General features: G+C 38.3%; 2 protein-coding genes across 2 annotated transcripts; one reads left to right on the top strand and one right to left on the bottom strand.

The window, feature by feature from the left end:
- Nucleotides 1–657: 657 nt before the first annotated feature.
- On the bottom strand, nucleotides 658–12,878 carry LOC139147698 (mitochondrial inner membrane protein OXA1L-like). Its single transcript, XM_070718861.1, has 9 exons — nucleotides 12,734–12,878; nucleotides 11,662–11,874; nucleotides 8,475–8,661; nucleotides 7,180–7,323; nucleotides 6,686–6,771; nucleotides 6,078–6,242; nucleotides 3,833–3,937; nucleotides 3,467–3,629; nucleotides 658–1,117 (listed from the first exon to the last, which is right to left on the bottom strand). Exons 1-9 carry the CDS (start codon nucleotides 12,800–12,802, stop codon nucleotides 933–935), a joined length of 1,317 nt encoding a protein of 438 aa, XP_070574962.1. The 5' UTR covers nucleotides 12,803–12,878; the 3' UTR covers nucleotides 658–932.
- A 161-nt stretch (nucleotides 12,879–13,039) lies between these two features.
- LOC139147696 (probable RNA polymerase II nuclear localization protein SLC7A6OS) lies at nucleotides 13,040–17,159 on the top strand. Its single transcript, XM_070718860.1, has 4 exons — nucleotides 13,040–13,246; nucleotides 14,758–15,186; nucleotides 15,475–15,814; nucleotides 16,554–17,159. Exons 1-4 carry the CDS (start codon nucleotides 13,079–13,081, stop codon nucleotides 16,745–16,747), a joined length of 1,131 nt encoding a protein of 376 aa, XP_070574961.1. The 5' UTR covers nucleotides 13,040–13,078; the 3' UTR covers nucleotides 16,748–17,159.
- The last annotated feature ends 375 nt before the right edge of the window (nucleotides 17,160–17,534 follow it).

The raw sequence follows: 17,534 nt of genomic DNA, 5'->3' as shown, positions 1-17,534 counted from the left end.
GCAAGTATTTTCATAATTGCTCGTGCCTTTGTAACTCAAATTCATAAATAATGTTCAAAATGTTCAGTATTCCACCTGTTCACACAGCAGCAGTGAACAAGTATACACTAAATGGGTTACCGAAAAAAAAAATCACCATTTTTAGCCTACTCATCACAGACACAGTAACAATTTTTAGGTGACCTAATGTTTGGTGGACTATTCCAGACCAAACACGAACATTCATGATCTTTCTTAAAACAGGGTTTTGCTGGGAACAATGTGGGTATTGTATAGTTTAGGATACTTGTAAAAGGAGAACTACCGGTATACACATGTAGAAATTGCATCCAATGGAAGTTTGAACATTACAGAAAATGAAGTCTTGTCATAGCTGTTTCATATTCCTGGTCTTTCTCTCAATTAGTTGATCAAATTATCATACAAAGACAGAGTTTGGCATTCTGTGAAGAATAAAATAAAAAATCAAGTCTTCCCAAAAATGTGATGGATGGTTGCAGTCTAAAGATCTTAATGCTCCCACTGAGCCAGCATGCATTGTAACTTTCCATATGCGTGCATGGATACCTATTGACAGCACAATGTATGTCACGCAGTGCAATGCTTTGTCCAATAAAAAGTGTCTCCAGTTTTGCTTGAAAAAAATAACAAATACATAAATTTAAAAAATACTAGTTTATTTACATCACCATATAGCCTCATGTTGAAAGAGGCATAAAAACATACTGCATGAGAGACTTTCAATTATATTCAACATGCAGCAATCCTGTCTGGCTTTTTGAATGTAATGTTTCTACACTTTGTACAATTTTACTGAGCACTCAGCAGTCACTTTTATTAGTCAATCTCAGACCATGACAGGTAACAGAATCCGTATGACGACCGGCCAGTTAGTTCAAGTTTCTCAACGCAAACAGATGACAGTGTGAAAATCATTTTGCCTTCTTTCTGACAGGTTTCGCTGCTTGGGTTGACATCTGCTGTCCGGCGGGTCTCGCTTGTGTTGGGTCGTAGTAAAATGTCTGTGGTACTGGTCCCGTGCCAGCGTCTTGGTACTTCCTGGCCAAGGATTTTTCACGCTCCTCTACTTCATACGCTGACTGTGCATTCTGCCATCCTGTGTTAAGATCAAATTCAAATGATCAGAAATGGAGTTTACTGTTGGTAAAATAAAAAGAAATCTCCACACAGAGATTGTAGCACAGCATGGATAATTCTAACCTAGCTAGACTAGACAGAGTGTCGCTAAATCATAGACTCTGCGCCTCCGCTTATCTCTGCTGCAGGCGACGTTTTACACCCACTTTTTGAGTGTTGCACGTTTTCTATATTACACCTTTACCATCTTTTTCGTATTTAATATTTTGAATAAAAAAAATTAGGTAAATTGGTCAGAATACCTAACTAGGTTATAATTATCCACAAAGTGCTAAAATCTCTGTGCAGAGATTGCTAAAATTTAAGAGAGACAGAGCCATGAAAAGATTTGCTAGCCCATTATATAAGAGAGACAGAGCCAGGGGTAGCGCTAGGATTTCAAAGTTATTAGCCACAGATTCCTTGCGTGGCGAATTGGTTATACATCTTGTTAGCCACACACAACTTTCTTTAGCCACACAAAACTTTTGTACAATAAAATCAGAACAAAAATATTTAAAGGTCTCATCTTGTTTGAAGTGCCATAGACTTCACATGCAATCCACCCCTACCCCCCCCCCCCCCCCCCCCCCCCCCCCCCCCCCCCCCCCCCCCCCCCCCCCCCCCCCCCTTCTCAGACAAGGACTTTTTGAACGCAACTGCTAGTTACACTTCTTTAAAAAGACTGGTGCAGTTCATTTTCTGTGATGTGATAAGGAATCCTAGCAACCCATATGATTGAATTAGTACAACCAATAGAGGTAAACTATTGTGCAACACATACACACAAATACAGGGCTTCCTTTCCCCTTCGTTTGAACTGCAAGTATAATAGAATGAAGAGCTGAAGACAAAAACAGTTAACTTATTTTGTTATTGATTAAATTTGGTGTTTGGACCAACTGACATTAGTTTGATTCACGTACGTACAACATATGCTTTCGATACTTTCCTTGATTTAATCGTGTCTCGTAGTCTACTGTGTTAGCCAATCTGTTTTCAAAGTTGGATCACGTATTTTGACAAGCATACCAAAAGCGGTCTTTAGATAGAAAGAAACCACAAAGTATTGAGATAAAAGTTTCATGCCTGATTTATTTCAGTTCAAAAATACAGTGTTTTCAATTGGCTTCGAACTCACAAAATACGGTTTCTGGTCACCTTGTGGAGATGCAACAGACACATGTCAGACGCGACGCAACGTAGGAAATATGTCACGATGTCAACAGTAACAACACATAAATTTGTAAACAAACTAGGTCGACTGTCATGGCTCTCTCAATACAGGCTGGAAAAGGCAACGATATCAACAGTTTGCATGAGCTTATCGATTGTAGGTCGCTTGAAAATCAACACAATACACTTCAGTTTGACTAAAATCTTACTAATTTCTTCATCATGCACATTGAAAGAAAACCTCAACCACGCGGGGACCATCTGAAGTGTTCAGCGTCACGCAATGATGGCCATGCTGCCATCCAACGCTACGTTCAATCGCAATCAACTTGGCTAGCAAATCGCTCCATTTTTCCATAGAATATTATCAAAAAAGTGGTAAAATCTACCGTTTCTACCACTCAGAGAGCAATAGCTGTACATGATATAATTGTCTTCTGTGTCTTAGTTGCGGAAAAGCTATCATAAGGCATGGGGGTAGAAAGAGAGATCTCCATGCATAAGGTCTCTCGACTCTCGTTGAGTGCACAGCAGCCGACCTGATTAAATATTCACGTAAACCACTGACCCCTTCTTGGAAAGTTCACATAAATTACTGGAACTCTCTATTGTTAGGGTGGATGATGTCATTATTTTAGTCCTTATACGGTACTAAACTGGGTTCAAAGGGTATAGAAAAAGCTTTATGGCTTGCCGAGTTCGGCGATGCGTACCTAAGCTGGACAGAACACATAATACGCAACCACTGTCGGGTATTGTAAACTGATGTGGCACTGAGAGCGAGAGTATAGTCACATTGATTTCATCACCTGATAGTATCGCATCGTCCACCGTGAATTTGACCGGGTCTTTGAGTTTGAGGCCAGTTCGCCACACTTTCATGAGCGTGGCAAACCAAGAAGACATTTTATTCGCCACCCAGCACTTTCTGTCGCATTTTGCGAATGTGGCAAGCGCTAGTGCGACCCCTGAGAGCCATGAAAAGATTTGCTAGCCCATTATCTATCATGTGATATCTCTGCAGTTTGCTGATAAGAAAAGAGAGAGAGATAAAATGCTGTCTATTGTGACATCACTGCAATTGATACTGGCAAAAATGATTATAAATCAAAAGTGCTGTTGAATGAAACAAACTGATCGACTGCTATCTCACCTGATTTGATGGTTTTGATGAGGCCTTCCGACTTCTGTACATCTTCCGGCCTGTGCTTGATGACCTTCGGAATTCCCAGGAATGCTCTCACTTCCGGTATCTTCAGTAAACCTACTTGGCACAGAGTGATGAAGTTTGACGTACACCAGTATGTGAACACTGCCTACCGATGCGAAAAAAAATGAAACAGGCCAGTTACAGTTGTGCAGCGGACCACTTACAACATTTTCCAAAATTGATCCCTTTCTTTACAATTTTTTGTTTCCGCAAAGCTGTGACTTTGTATAAGAGAAGTGTAAATCTTACAACTAACAATAACTACCTTTAGTTTATGGGGGCCTAAAGGGATTTGCCCCAACAACTCACCGTAGGCATTGAGTAGATGAACGGCAGTATTGCAAATGGCAATATCCTCATGGCTGTCTTTACATTCTGTACCTGTGGGTTCTGGACACCTGTCTCTCCTCCAAGCTGAAATCAAAGATACAGATTGGGATGAAATGCCGCATTGCGAATGTGGAGACTGAAGCTTATAGTTTGCATAGCAATTACATAAAAATACCGCAATTATACGGTGTCTCTCAAATTTGATCAGAATTGGTATATACCAGTATGGGTTACCAATGATCAACAATAAGGCCAAAGTAATTAACTTCTTTGTTTTGCATCCCCACCCGCGTAATTTTTAAGGTTTTCATGAAAAACACACACAATGTATTTGAATAGGAAATTTTAGGACATGACCGCTTAGCTTTTCTGAACTAAAATTTTGTTACAATTTTTTATTTGCTGCAATCAAATTATGTTGTGTTAATTTTCTTGTGTGTGTTTTTCAGCCGCTTAGACGCGTACCTTTTCCTATTTAGAGTGGACGCAAAACAAAGAATTTAATTACTTTGGCCTAAACGTTGTTTCTATCTGTTCAGTGGAGGAAAATTCTACGTTGATGTTATGGCAATGATTTCTGCACAGTACAACCAGAAAAACAACAAGAAATATTTAAACCAGAAAAACAAGAATGACAAAAGTAATTAAGGTCTAACTTTAGGTACTGGAGGTCAATTTTAGCAACATGCATAGCAGAAACAAGCCCCTCTTAGTTTAGTATAAACGGTCTTCCCCCATCTACTGTCTATGGTTGCAGCTGGTCTGTTAATATGTAACAGTTCATAAACAATGACAGGAAATGAGTCAAGATCAGTGGAGTTTGCCTGTTTCTCACTGGCATGCCTCCTGCACATTTGCAGGATTTCACTTTTTCTTACCTCATTTGCACATTTTTGACACTGATGTGTTCATTTGAACAAATTCACATCTCAACCCCTGCATCTACCTGTACACCAAATACTGAGATGGTAGCTTTGGCGGTATGGGAGCCTTTGTGTGTGACGGACATACATCCGCACATACCCACAAATATACAGACATACAGACATGCAAATCAGATGCAAATGAACTGATTCAGCTTATACGATAACCTTACATTGGTACACCAAATGTGAGCTAAAAATGTTGCATATCATTCGATACTTGTACTCTGAAAACAATCAGAAACACCTCTGGTAGAATGTGCCTTGGGGACAGAATGGGATATTCAAACTCTCAAATTTGTACGATACCTTATGATCTGATACTCTTGGGGACTCATTTTTAAGCTTATGGAGTAAATTAAGTTTTACTGGCTCATTTTTGTGAAAGTCAAAAACTTGTATATTTTTCCCCACAGAGTTGACACATGGATGGCGGCCGTTTTGAATTTCAGTTGTCAGAAAAATTTGGGTAATTTGTTTCTCTAGTAATGTACCAAATATTGTATGGTGACCCCTGATTTTCATTCTTGATTCTTTAACGGAATGATTTAAAGTTTCCGGAACGTCAGTTTTAGCAAAATTTTAAGTTTTCAAATTCAAGGCACACACTATCTTACGCAGTAAATGAATCATCAAAGACTGGTTCAGTCATCATCATGTTGATGCAATGAATGTTGTCAATTCATATCAATGAGGAGTCGTGACATTGAGCCATATCTGATGAACTTTACAAGTGAAATTTTGATTGTCATTGTTGAAATATGCTCATTGCTGGGAACCTTTACTGATGGCGTGGCCTGTTTTCATCAAACAAAATTCCACTGCACAAATTGTGAATCAAAGCTATGCTTGTGAAATTCAGCTTTTACTGCGATTTGCATGTGTAGAACCAAACCATGATAAATTTTTAATGTCTGTGTCAGACAGTAAGTTAATTATCAACCTTTACAGAAATAGTAAAGGGGTTTAAAGTGTAAACACAGACTATGAATAGGACCGATCGCAAATGACGTCATGTTTTTCTCTCATTTATATGCATAAATAAATATTTCATTTTCCGCATAAACGACGACAATAAAACCTGCTGGTGTTACAATGGCAACTAAAAGTCACACTTATTCGTATGAATTTATGGCTCAGACTACAAGCTGCAACAACACCCACGCACGTAACAACAAAAGTTGTCCGAATTTCAGGCAGCGTTGTCCGAAAGTCATGTGCGTGGAGCTATATTTAGTAACAAACCTGAAATCGCGATCAACGCTATTGTCATTGAGCAGACTACAAGTGCTTGCACCTACCTCAATGGCTGCTAGCATCGTCACACTGGCTAACGCTGGGAGAATGAAGTATGGATCAGCTATGGTCAGATCTCGAAACCAAAACATTCCTCCACTTTGCATGCTGACCACAGGCAGTGAAGCCATTTTTCTCAAGCCGATGAAGAATGAGATGAATATCGGTGCCTGCAAACACCAAAACAAACCAAACATATCATATTATGCCACATGTCTAAAATAAAATGGTGTTATTTGCAAACAGTATCAAGACTTGACATAGTAAAACTATTCCAGTATTCACACGAAATCAAAATGTCAGAATAAGTAACTCTAGTACTTCCATTCTCATAATTGTATCTTCTGTTCAATGTTTATTGGTCTATGAAAGTTTATATTGATATTGACTTTTCTGTCACTTTTTCTAATATTTGTGTAAAATTTCCCCTAAAATAACCGACAAATATCTTCAGTATCTACCTTGTGGGGAAGGTCACATTCACAGGATTCACCCATTTACAAGCTTACCGGTAAATTCCTGTTGACAAGTCTCATGTCATGTGTTTTCTATTTTATCATATAGCATGGCACACACACATCACAGCTCACAAGGAGCAAACAGTGACACTCACCTGAACCACAGGAATGATGAGGTTTTTCAAGGGATTTACTTTGTGAACCTTCATGAAGGCCTGAAGTTCATGACTGGCTTTCATTACTGAAAAGGAAACAAAAAGAGTCAAAATATTGATATGAGGTAACCCAATGACATTTTCAATGTGTAGATGAATGGCATGTAATGGCAATTCAACAGATAAAACAAATATACATGATGTTTTTCATCAAAGGAACTCATCAGTAAGATTCTCGTTTTTTCATGTTTAGTTTTCTCAAGTGCTCGCTCTAGTGAAAAGAGCACATGGACAAATCTTGCAATCGTACATGAGAAACAAGCATACTGTCTAGGAATGTTCATAGGCAAGCAGTCATTACACGAGGGTATGTACTACCTTGGACAATCAAAGACACGTTACCAAGTGGTTACTTTTAGGTTGAACACCTGCCATCTGGTGGAAGATCAGTCCATATAACATGTTGGCTTTTTAGACTTCACACTAGCACTTACTTTCCATTTGGCTTCCACTCTTCCTGGCCTCTGTCATTTTGTTACCCAATCTTTGCATGGTAGGCATCACATTGTTCAGCTTGGCAGAGTTCCTCTGACCCTTGATCACGATGGGAAAGATCAACACCCTGGCTATCAATGTACCTGACAGTGTCAACAAAGAGTAAATCACAATGTTCATTACATTAAGCATGAACTGTGTATGTGATGGGGACCTTGGTAATGTGCAGTAATTCCCCATTGCACCGTATTAGTGTTTTATTACACCACAGTAATGAAATTCTTTGATTTGCATCCATTCAAATTTTTGAACGGTAAGGGGGAAGGGTAGTTCAAAAACACACACACAACATTTTACACTTGCAAGTTTCATATTTACTTGATTGCGTCAATGTAATATGAGTAAACATTCAAGAATCCAAAGAGGAAAATACTTTTTCATCTCAAAAATTTGCATAACAATGTCAAGCTGCATGCATGCAGATATTTGATGTACATTTTGCAAAATTTAAAGAAAGATTTGAAGACAGAAAAGCTAGCAGTAAATTCCTATTCAAATACATGTACGGTCTTTTTCATGAGAACCTCCAAAAACCTCTGTGCGGGGATGAAAAATAAAGATTTTAATCACTGTGTCTTTATTTTCAAACAGATTCCAATACTTCCTGCAGATACAAGTCGCTATAGAAACAGGCGATAATGACAAAAAACTCTGCCTTTCATTCAAGGATGTGTTTCTGTCATCATTGATCTGTAAACTCTTTTGTCAGTCTTCCATATCAGAAATTTATAGACAATCATTTTTATGCCTGAAGTTTAAATTGTTCATAAAATTACACAGTTACATGTAATCACTCTTAAACACCATAATAGCTCAGCTTACAATTAGTGTTTTATACAGTTCTGCATGTATTTGTACATTACTGGGGATTGGAGTTTTGGTCATTAAGCAGAACAAAATTGCCTGAACCTATTGAATATAGGAAATGATCTCTTTTGCAGAATACTGCGACAGCTAACAAGAGTTGACAATGGCATCTAATTATGTCATATGTGCGAGTCTTTCATCTTCCTGATTAGCACTGGGTAACAAGAATATGATACTATCATAATCAAATGCTACTTACTGGATGTACATAATTATGTACTGTGTCACAAAATATGATGAGGAGTACTGTGACGAATACTTCACATTGCAACTTTTTTTCTTAGCCTACCATTGACATCAAATGTGCACAAAATACATTCTACTGAAGTAAAAATAAAATACGAGAAAAAGAAAACATTTTTCTCACCCAAAGCAATTGCACCCCACCACGGCAGACCCACATCCATGTGTAAAAACTCCAATGCATTCTGTATGAGTCCGACAGGCGTCATTGCACCAAGGCCCAACTCTGAGAAGGGTACCTCTGTGACTTGCTGTACAACATCTGCTGCTTCAACTGATGGTATTACAGCCGACGGATCTATCGGTGAAATCTTGGTTAGGGAGGATAAAAATTAACACTGATGAAATTATGCTGTTGGCAGTGCAATACATGACTCTGCAGGATCAATGAATCAAATATTGTGATATCATCTGATGTGGAGGTATTAATTTATACATTAAGATTACAATGCTGGCCTTATTTCTGGGAACAATGTGTACTGCCCATATAATATTTTGTGTCGTATTCTACTGTATACTGTGGATTATTTATTTTAGCTGAAAACAGATTTTCAATATTTCACTGTGATTTTATTTTCACTTTGTCTAGTCTGACTACATGCAAAGTATGGACAATTTTAGTGGAAAACAGCGAAAATAAATTCCCAGTGAAAATAAAGTATTTCACAGTATTGTAGATATGGTTTCAATGAGCTCAGAAATCTCAAGTCTAACAACACATTGACACATACTATATGGTGAATAAATTTATTTTGCCATTTGGTTGTCACTGATATACCAGCTTTAAATCATGCCATGTAAGTTTGCTGAGAATCGTTATGGAACAAAATAACATTACTGATGAAACGGTCCAATCATCATCTCACAACTCAAAGCAGTCAACAAAATGCTGTAAAATATCAAGACATTTTTGAAAATGTAAATTTATTATTCAGGATTTTTTTTACGTATGAAGTAGTGAAAATTGTCTTTCTTTTTGGTAGAAACCATGAGATCTCAGTACTTGATCATAACCATCACAAGCAGAATGAAGCAAGCTTAAAGTCGTAAATGGCTTGCCTTCAGTTCAAGTTTCTCATCATTGATCTCATGGTAACCACTCATTTCACATCCATTGGTAATCAAAAACAAACGTGTGAAGAAACCATTCAGGACTATCACCAGTGTTTCCGCTGCCCGCTCGCCAAATCGCAAATGCGAGAAAAAAGTAGCGTTTGGCGAGAAGATTTTGGCAAAAGTTAGCCAAACTTGCGAATCGAAAATTGCACTATGACGTCATCACTTTGTCCGCGCGCACATGTCCTGCATTCAATTTGAGATGTAATGCTTTATCTCTGTACATCCCCGACCTTATGCGTCAGGAGATCCTATTTGTAACACATACAGTATGAATAAAATTGTAACAAAACAACTCACAAATCAATAGTACCGCATGTATATCATGACTAGTTGACTAAAATGTTGCTAAGTTTTGGGTTTGACTACGCGCAATGTGTGCCTACAGATAACTCCGTGCAGTGACAGCCATGTCATCGTCAACACTGAATTGAATTGAAGGATCGTAGTGACGGTGAAACTAAGCAAAACGGCAAACTTTCCTTTTTGACTTTGGCTGCTCCACCAATATGGGGGGAACCACCCCTACAACACACATTCTAAGTGCAAGTAAAGCTATGAAATGGAAAGAAAAATTATGATCAATGTAGGAAAGTCGATCGTGAATTTGGAAAGGAAGGTAGCGGCATGCATGGTCAAAAGCATACGCATGACATTTTATAGAACGTAGAGCGAGTAAGGCACTCCTGAATAGCGAAAATGTTCGTGGTGTATTGCTGCCAACAAGAAAATACCTTTACTGGCGTTAGAAACTTGTGTGAATTGTCTTCCTTAAATATAAATTCGCGACAATTTTCAGTGTATCACGGACCGTGGTGTATTGTGACGTGACATCGTACACAGACTTTCAGAGAAGCGCTCGCTCGTCCGCGTCCGTCGAGTCGGCCTAGTTCCGCGTTCACATCGTGCAAATAAATACGCAAGTCTTGTCGCGATATTTGAGCATTTAACTTGATCGTCAGTGAAACAAAAAGATGTTTCTCCATATCAAAAGGGTATATATTTGATATTTTACGGTTCTGTTCTAGACGTGAACATTTCGATTTATGATCCATGATTTCCGCGATCCATGGCATGATTGAAGCTGGCTGTGAATACACACTGACGTCTTTGATGATGACCCCTGACCCAAGCGCCATTGATACGCTGTGCGCTGTCCGAGCTTCGCTTGCTAAACTTCAAGCGTAAAGCAAATGTATTGGAAGTCTAAAAAATGCACATATTTCTCAAGTCTGAGAGTATTTTACTTTCAAACTGCTACGAGAATGGATATCTGATTCGTTTGAAAAAACTAGTATTCTGAACCAGGTTTCGTGCCGTTGTCTGTAGCGATAATGTACAGTATCGCACGATAGCGATTCCATGGTTTACTGAATATAGTTGCATACGCCTAACTTTGGACAAGTGTCGCTTGGAATTCGGACAAATTTTATGTTGTATGTGTGACTGATGTTGACACCTTGTAATCTGAACCATAAACTGGTGTTACTTTTAGTATCCATAGTAGCACTAACAGGGTTTATTTCGGTCATTCTTACGGAAAATGCAGACAAATATTTAATTTTGCATATTAATGAGAAAGAAATGACGTCATTTGTGATCAGTGGTATCAGCTTGGCTAATTGAATATCTGGTTTGGCGAATAATTTTTTAGGACTTCTAGCCAAATTTGCTACAAGATTTTGGAACCCAGGGGAAACACTGCTATCACACAAACATTTCTTGAAAATTGGAGGCTTTACTGCCCTGCTTAATGAGATTTGATGAATTTACTCCCTTTAAGGTAGAAGGAGCTTCAGGGATATACAGTTTTCGGACTCAGAAATTGTTTCAATAATTTTCTGGTTTACCATTTGTGGGACTCATTTTAAAGTTCTTGTAGTAAGAATTTGTTTTTCTGTCTTAGTTTTTTAAGATTCTTTTTTCTCTCATACTACAAAGAGATAGTGGCCATTTTGAACTTTAACTATCGATATCTGTCAAGGCAATTTGTTTCTCCAGTTCCAAACTTTGCACATTGACCCTTAAATTTTATTTCTGATTTAGTTAAAGAATGGTTAGAAGTTTCATCGAGGAAATTTTGAGCAAAAGTTTGTCTTTCACTTTCAAGGTGCATTCTACCTAAATACTGAGTGTTGTACATCATTATTTCAATCCTAACACATCACACACCCATAGAAAAATATGCCACTTACTTTATCTGTTACGTCTGTGATTGCTGATGTTACTGTAGGTGATGATGTAGTCGTCACTGTCGATGCTGCATCTCCACTACTAAACCTCACTGTGACATTGGCAGCGAGTATCCTACAGTGCCCTGCTGCAGTAAACTTTGTTGGAAGGGTAATGGGCCTGGCGTGCATGGACCTCACACGTCTTGGCTGCCATGAGTGAAGTTTTCTTGCAGTCTGTTCAAAACAACAAAAAGCTCTTCTTTTCAGTCAGGTATGTAGCGTGTGCAGAGTGTGTGTATCAATCTAAGAACTATAAATTGTGAGTGCTGAATGCACATTTAGGACACTGCAGGTACATGAGATCTCAGAACTTGATCATAGCCATCGTTATGAGAACAGACAAAAAGTCGTAAAGTGTCTGCCTTCAGGTTCAAGTATTTCATCATTGATCATCGTACTGCATGAGGTAACAAACGTGCTTCTACAGCTTGCACACAAGATTTAAATTCATGACTCTTTGAAAGAATGATATAATGTATTCCCTTCCATCTCTTTTTACACACAAATAAATAAATAAATAAATAAATGTGTGTGTACTGCACATAAACAAAATGATATTATACATACATATTTACATGTATCTATTTAAACACAAATTTTCATTACACACTGAGGCAGAGAGACGGACAAATCACAGGCCTTCACCTCACGTGTGTGTGTGTGGGGGGGGGGGGACTGTGGACGAACAGAGTGAGGAGAGGGAGAGTTATCATTAGTAATGTTATGTAATGCGGTCGTAATAAACATGTCTATGGTCATACCTCTCCATTTACTTTGTGCAATGTATTCAGACTACCGGTCAAAATGGAGTTTGTATTGTCACAGATAGATTTGAAGAGCTGACATGTTTTAGTACTCGTGAACTCGACGTACGAGTCATGTGCTATGTCAGTCACATGTGCACTGTCGTCCCCACTTTTTCGTCTGTTCAGCAAGTTAGCGCCAAAGTATCGTAAGAAGCTCATTTCATAAGGGAGAGCTGAAGAATATTTCATCAGACGAACAGGAGAAAAATTGTTGTGTTTGTACTCACTAGCTTTGTAAATGTACTGTTTGAAAAGCACCGCGGACATATTCCACGCCAGGTCACGAAAGCCGCCATGATAATTTCACCCGAAGATACTGAAAATAGTCATCTATTAGCAAGACATAATTTCGCCAATGTAGAAAGATCGTATTGTTGAGCTTTAAAGCTTTTTTAAAAAGCCAAGAGAATGAATTTAAAATTATTTTTATATTGAATTGCTACCATAAGCATTTCAAGGTCACTGTCATTTTGCAATTTCATTTTACGAATCCTTGATCTTATAATATACGGAAACGAACGCCCAATAAAATGTACTAGCGCCATCGCTGGCCAGTTACAGAAAGAGCGAAAATGGCAGCCGTAATACGAGTGAAACGAAAACGCACTGCAGACCCTGCTGATACACTTGTACTTTCGTGTAAGAGGCCGAAACAAAAAAACCAAACTGATTCAGGAGAAGGTGCTGAAGATGGTGACATTGACAACTTGTTTAGATTTGCCGGAACCGTGTCAACAAGGGTAAGACTGAACGATGAAGCTTGTTGATCGTTGATACCATACTGGATTCTGCGTGTGTAATCATTTCTCTCAGTCATGACCCATGTTGTGGATCATGAATGTTTTGTTTCTGTTCATGACCATCTTTTCATGTCAGAGGGAGACTCGAATAAACATATGAAAATGAGAAATTGAGTTGAGGGCAATAAACACAAAACAACACATTGGGACACTAGTAAGTGTGATGTATTTTGGTTCAAGGCCGTTTGAAAAAACCATCAATCATCACCAACAACAACTCTAACTGCTTTTTGACATTGTGAAATTTTTTTGTCATTTTGCCTCTACTATTGTCGATAACAGCAATGGTTGCGGATTTGTAGTTCAAAGATGTGCTTTTAGCTCACTTCAATGCAGCACAGTCAGAGGTATAAAAGAGAATGATGAATATACCAAAGATGTTACTGTTTTTGTTAATTAAGGGCCAGTAGCTGCAACTTGATGATTGTTTTCACTATTATTGTTGTAATGTCAACCATACTAGTCTATCTTTCTACTTCTCAAGGCATTCAAAATACCTACTAATTTAGCTTGTCTATATGTGTAAAATGCACCATGTTGGTGTTTACATTAGAATTCTTGTCCCAACCAGAATTCAATCATTGATAACAACGCAGTCTACATGTGTATAGACTGAGTAGCTGCAAAATTGTAGCTCTACGGTGAGGCAGTCGGTGAGTTTTGGTTTTTGCGACCTAGCTCACCAGTAGAGCTACAATGCTGAAGGCCCTGTAGAGTTCAGAATAAGTGCGTCGCACATTACGTGGCATTTTAATGTGAAATCCCACATATTTACTGCATTTGGTCGTACCGATTTGTCACTACTGAAGACTAAACACTATACTACACTAAACTTGTTGTTCGTGGGATTTGGGGAAGTACAAGTCTCTATTAAAATGAAACAAATGGGACATGTTACACTGCTCTGTTTTTTTTTTTTCAACTTTACCCGATGGTCACACATGAACTTGGCAGGATAAGGATGAAATATTGAATTCTGACACGGTCCAAGATAGACGGCAAGATTCAGTCATGTACATTGTATGGGTCTCTGCAAGCTATATACCGTATAATAGCCATGACTGAAGGGGCAGTTTTGAATATATACATGTATGTTCTCCAACAAAATCGTGTTAGAACCGAGCATATTGTATGGTTGAGTTTATTGACAGCATATTGGGAAAGCAGACTGCCCACACGGCTCCCAGAGTAGATGATAACACTCCTTGTTATTTATATTAGGATAAAACTTTATTTTGCGGGTTTGATAAGGCTGCATTGTCAGTTGTGGGTGGTACTGCATTTCTTCGAGTTCACTTTGGTAAGCTACGCTAGGCCTTCAGGCATGGTTTGGGTCAGAACTTGCAGAGCCGCATACACGTCTTGAATTTTCAGTGTAGGTCCATGAATGCAATTTGCACTAACAAAATATTTGTGTATCTTTGTGTTCAATATTACTCATAAAAAAATAGGACGCTCCTGTGGAAAAGATACAGAGTGCAATCAAAACTGCCAGGGAGAATGTCAAGAAGATTGGGCACAAGTCACAACTGAAACATATCAACTCGAAAAGCAGGGAACTTAAAAAGTCAGCATCGCTGGCTAGTAGATACAAAGTGGTTTCCAGTCACAGAGACTTAGAATCTGCAAAAGAGGACACTGCCAAATCGGATGAGAAGAACTGTCACCATACAGGAGCAAGAGAGAGTACTGTGAGGAATGACGATGAAACAGACGTAGGAAGTTCACTTGAAAATAAGGAAAGTAGATTACAGGACAGTACAAAAGCAGCGGCAAATGCAGGGAAAGATGTTACAGAAAATGAGATGGACAGACTGTGTTGCCTTTATGATGTTGTGCAAGAAGACGCTGGCACAGAGAAGGAAAATGTTACAAAGAGGGTAAGTCCTTGGATTGAAGTGTGTGTCTGAAACTAGCACTTTATGTAAATTGTGTAATTTATGTAAATTTATGTAAACAATTTACGTAAATTTACAGTTCATGTAAATTGTGCAGATTACATGTACCGGTACATATTTTGAGGTATGGCTGTTTCCACTGAAAGTTACCCAAAATGTATGAAGGAGCCAGATTATTCGCAGCAAACAAATACTGCTGCATCTTTATGTTTTTAGCTTGAATGATAAAAAAGGGAAGTCATGTTAAGTTGTTTTTTATGTGTTTTACAGGCAAGTCCTGACAGAAGGAAAGTTGCTGATCAGGACGTCTTAATGTGCAACAATGTTCAGATGATACGTGAAAAATTGACAATCGAGGATGAAACAAAACCGCAGGTTATTGAACCAGAGTACGTTTACGATCTATACTATGCTGATCCGGCCACCGTGGACTTGCCTGCCTTGAAGGACATTGTGTCAATCATGGGTTACAACCAAGATGAATTTGTTTATGATGGAAACGGGGAGGACCGTGAATATGTCTATGGTGGTGATGATGATGATGACAGCAATGATGAAGATAACTGGAGAAATGATTACCCGGATGAAGATCCGAATTACTATGGTGATGGTGAGAATTCTCTTGCCTGCATTTTGCTGGTGCCTCAGCCTTTGTTACATGATCATGATGTTTTTTACTTTTTTAAGTTCGTACATGCCTCATGCCTTTTGCTAAACATTTGCTTTCCTCTAAGGAAGTCAAATATTTTCTTCCAAAATCAAGAAGAAAAATAAAGGGTCATCATGATGCCAATTTTCAGTTGTTGAGCAACAAGTTATTAAACATTTACCAATAAATTCAAAAATGGCTGCCATCCTTATTGCATTTTCACAAAACTAACATAGTAAAAACTTTACATGGTCCAATAACTTCAAAATGAGTCCCCATCTGTGGTAGGTTGGGGAAATATTGTAAAAGTTCAAATATCTGTTGTATTCCACCAGATATGTTTACTGCATATACTGTCCATCTTGCTGCACCAAGCGATGGTGCTGTAGATCTGGGGTTTGAGTCCTGACAATAATTCTTTGTTGGCATAACCCTCTAGGGATGGAAAGTGTCTGAAATATGCATAGTCTTGATTATTGATGCCATAAAACACAACACCTTCACAGTTCAGTGTGCTATGAATTTGTATAACAACACATTAGAGCAAGTGTGCAATTAACCTGAATAACAACACATTGGAGCAAGTGTGCAATTAACCTGAATAACAACACATTGGAGCAAGCGAAAAGTTCTTGAGAGAAGCGGAAATCAAAAGCATTTCCAGCTCATTTATTTCCAAATTCTCTCTTCTCTGATCCAGATGGTGACTTTGACTACGAGTACGGTGGCTACCACGGCCGTAGGCAGCTTTCAAGCGAGGATGAAGATTACGACGATGATGACAATCTTGAATATAGACACAGAAAGATTAATTATGAATACGAAGTGCAAGAATATGATGATTACAGTGATGATGATGCGGATAATAATGAGCGTGATGGATTCATTGTCTGATTAGGATTGATTTTTTTAGACTTAATTGCAACTTGCATAAGCTGCCATTTTCCCATTTACAAAGCTCTAAATCAATTCAACTTCTGCAAAGACACGTTGATTGCCTCTGGGATTTTATTTCAGTATTAAAATGTGTCCTTTTTTTTCATTCTGAATGTGATAATGATTTTACGTAGAATTTTGAAGACTGATTGATTAGCAAATAAAGAAGAAATTGAATCCCAGTGCAGAATTAATTACCACCACAGTAAATTGGCGACAGGCATGTAATTTCAATTACATACTTTGTGGGTGGCTGATTAATTGTGTGTTACTCTTTATAGTAACTACATCTTTTACAAAGATTTCTGTTTGAAAACAACAGGTTCAGCAATAAAGGATTGATACAAATGTATGGACAACAGTCTAGAAATGTTCTCTTGCAGCTATCTCATTTTTTTTTTCAATAAGATTTGATTCAATGAGGTAAGATTCTGTTCTGCATGATGAAGCATGCTTTTAACCCCTTCACCGCCATGGTCTGATTCAAACACATTGTTATCCATGGTGAGTGTGGTGAACTTGTTTACAGGGAATTGGGGTGAACAGCTTCAATATAAGTTTGTGTTTCTGCTGCAGAAGGAAGGACCTTATTGTCATGTGCCGGAACTATGTACTTCAGGTTTTGCATATGTTGGTTACTCATTGTACTGAGGCAGAGGAAGTTATCAAATTGTTCTTATAGTTCACAATTTCTTCTTCCACTCCTCAAAGCATGTTGGAACAACTACTATTTAGCTTGACAACA

This window comes from Ptychodera flava, chromosome 13, assembly GCF_041260155.1.
Source record: "Ptychodera flava strain L36383 chromosome 13, AS_Pfla_20210202, whole genome shotgun sequence".
NCBI lineage: Eukaryota > Metazoa > Hemichordata > Enteropneusta > Ptychoderidae > Ptychodera > Ptychodera flava.
Note: the sequence above shows the minus strand (reverse complement) of the source record. Positions and strands in the feature narration are given on the sequence as shown.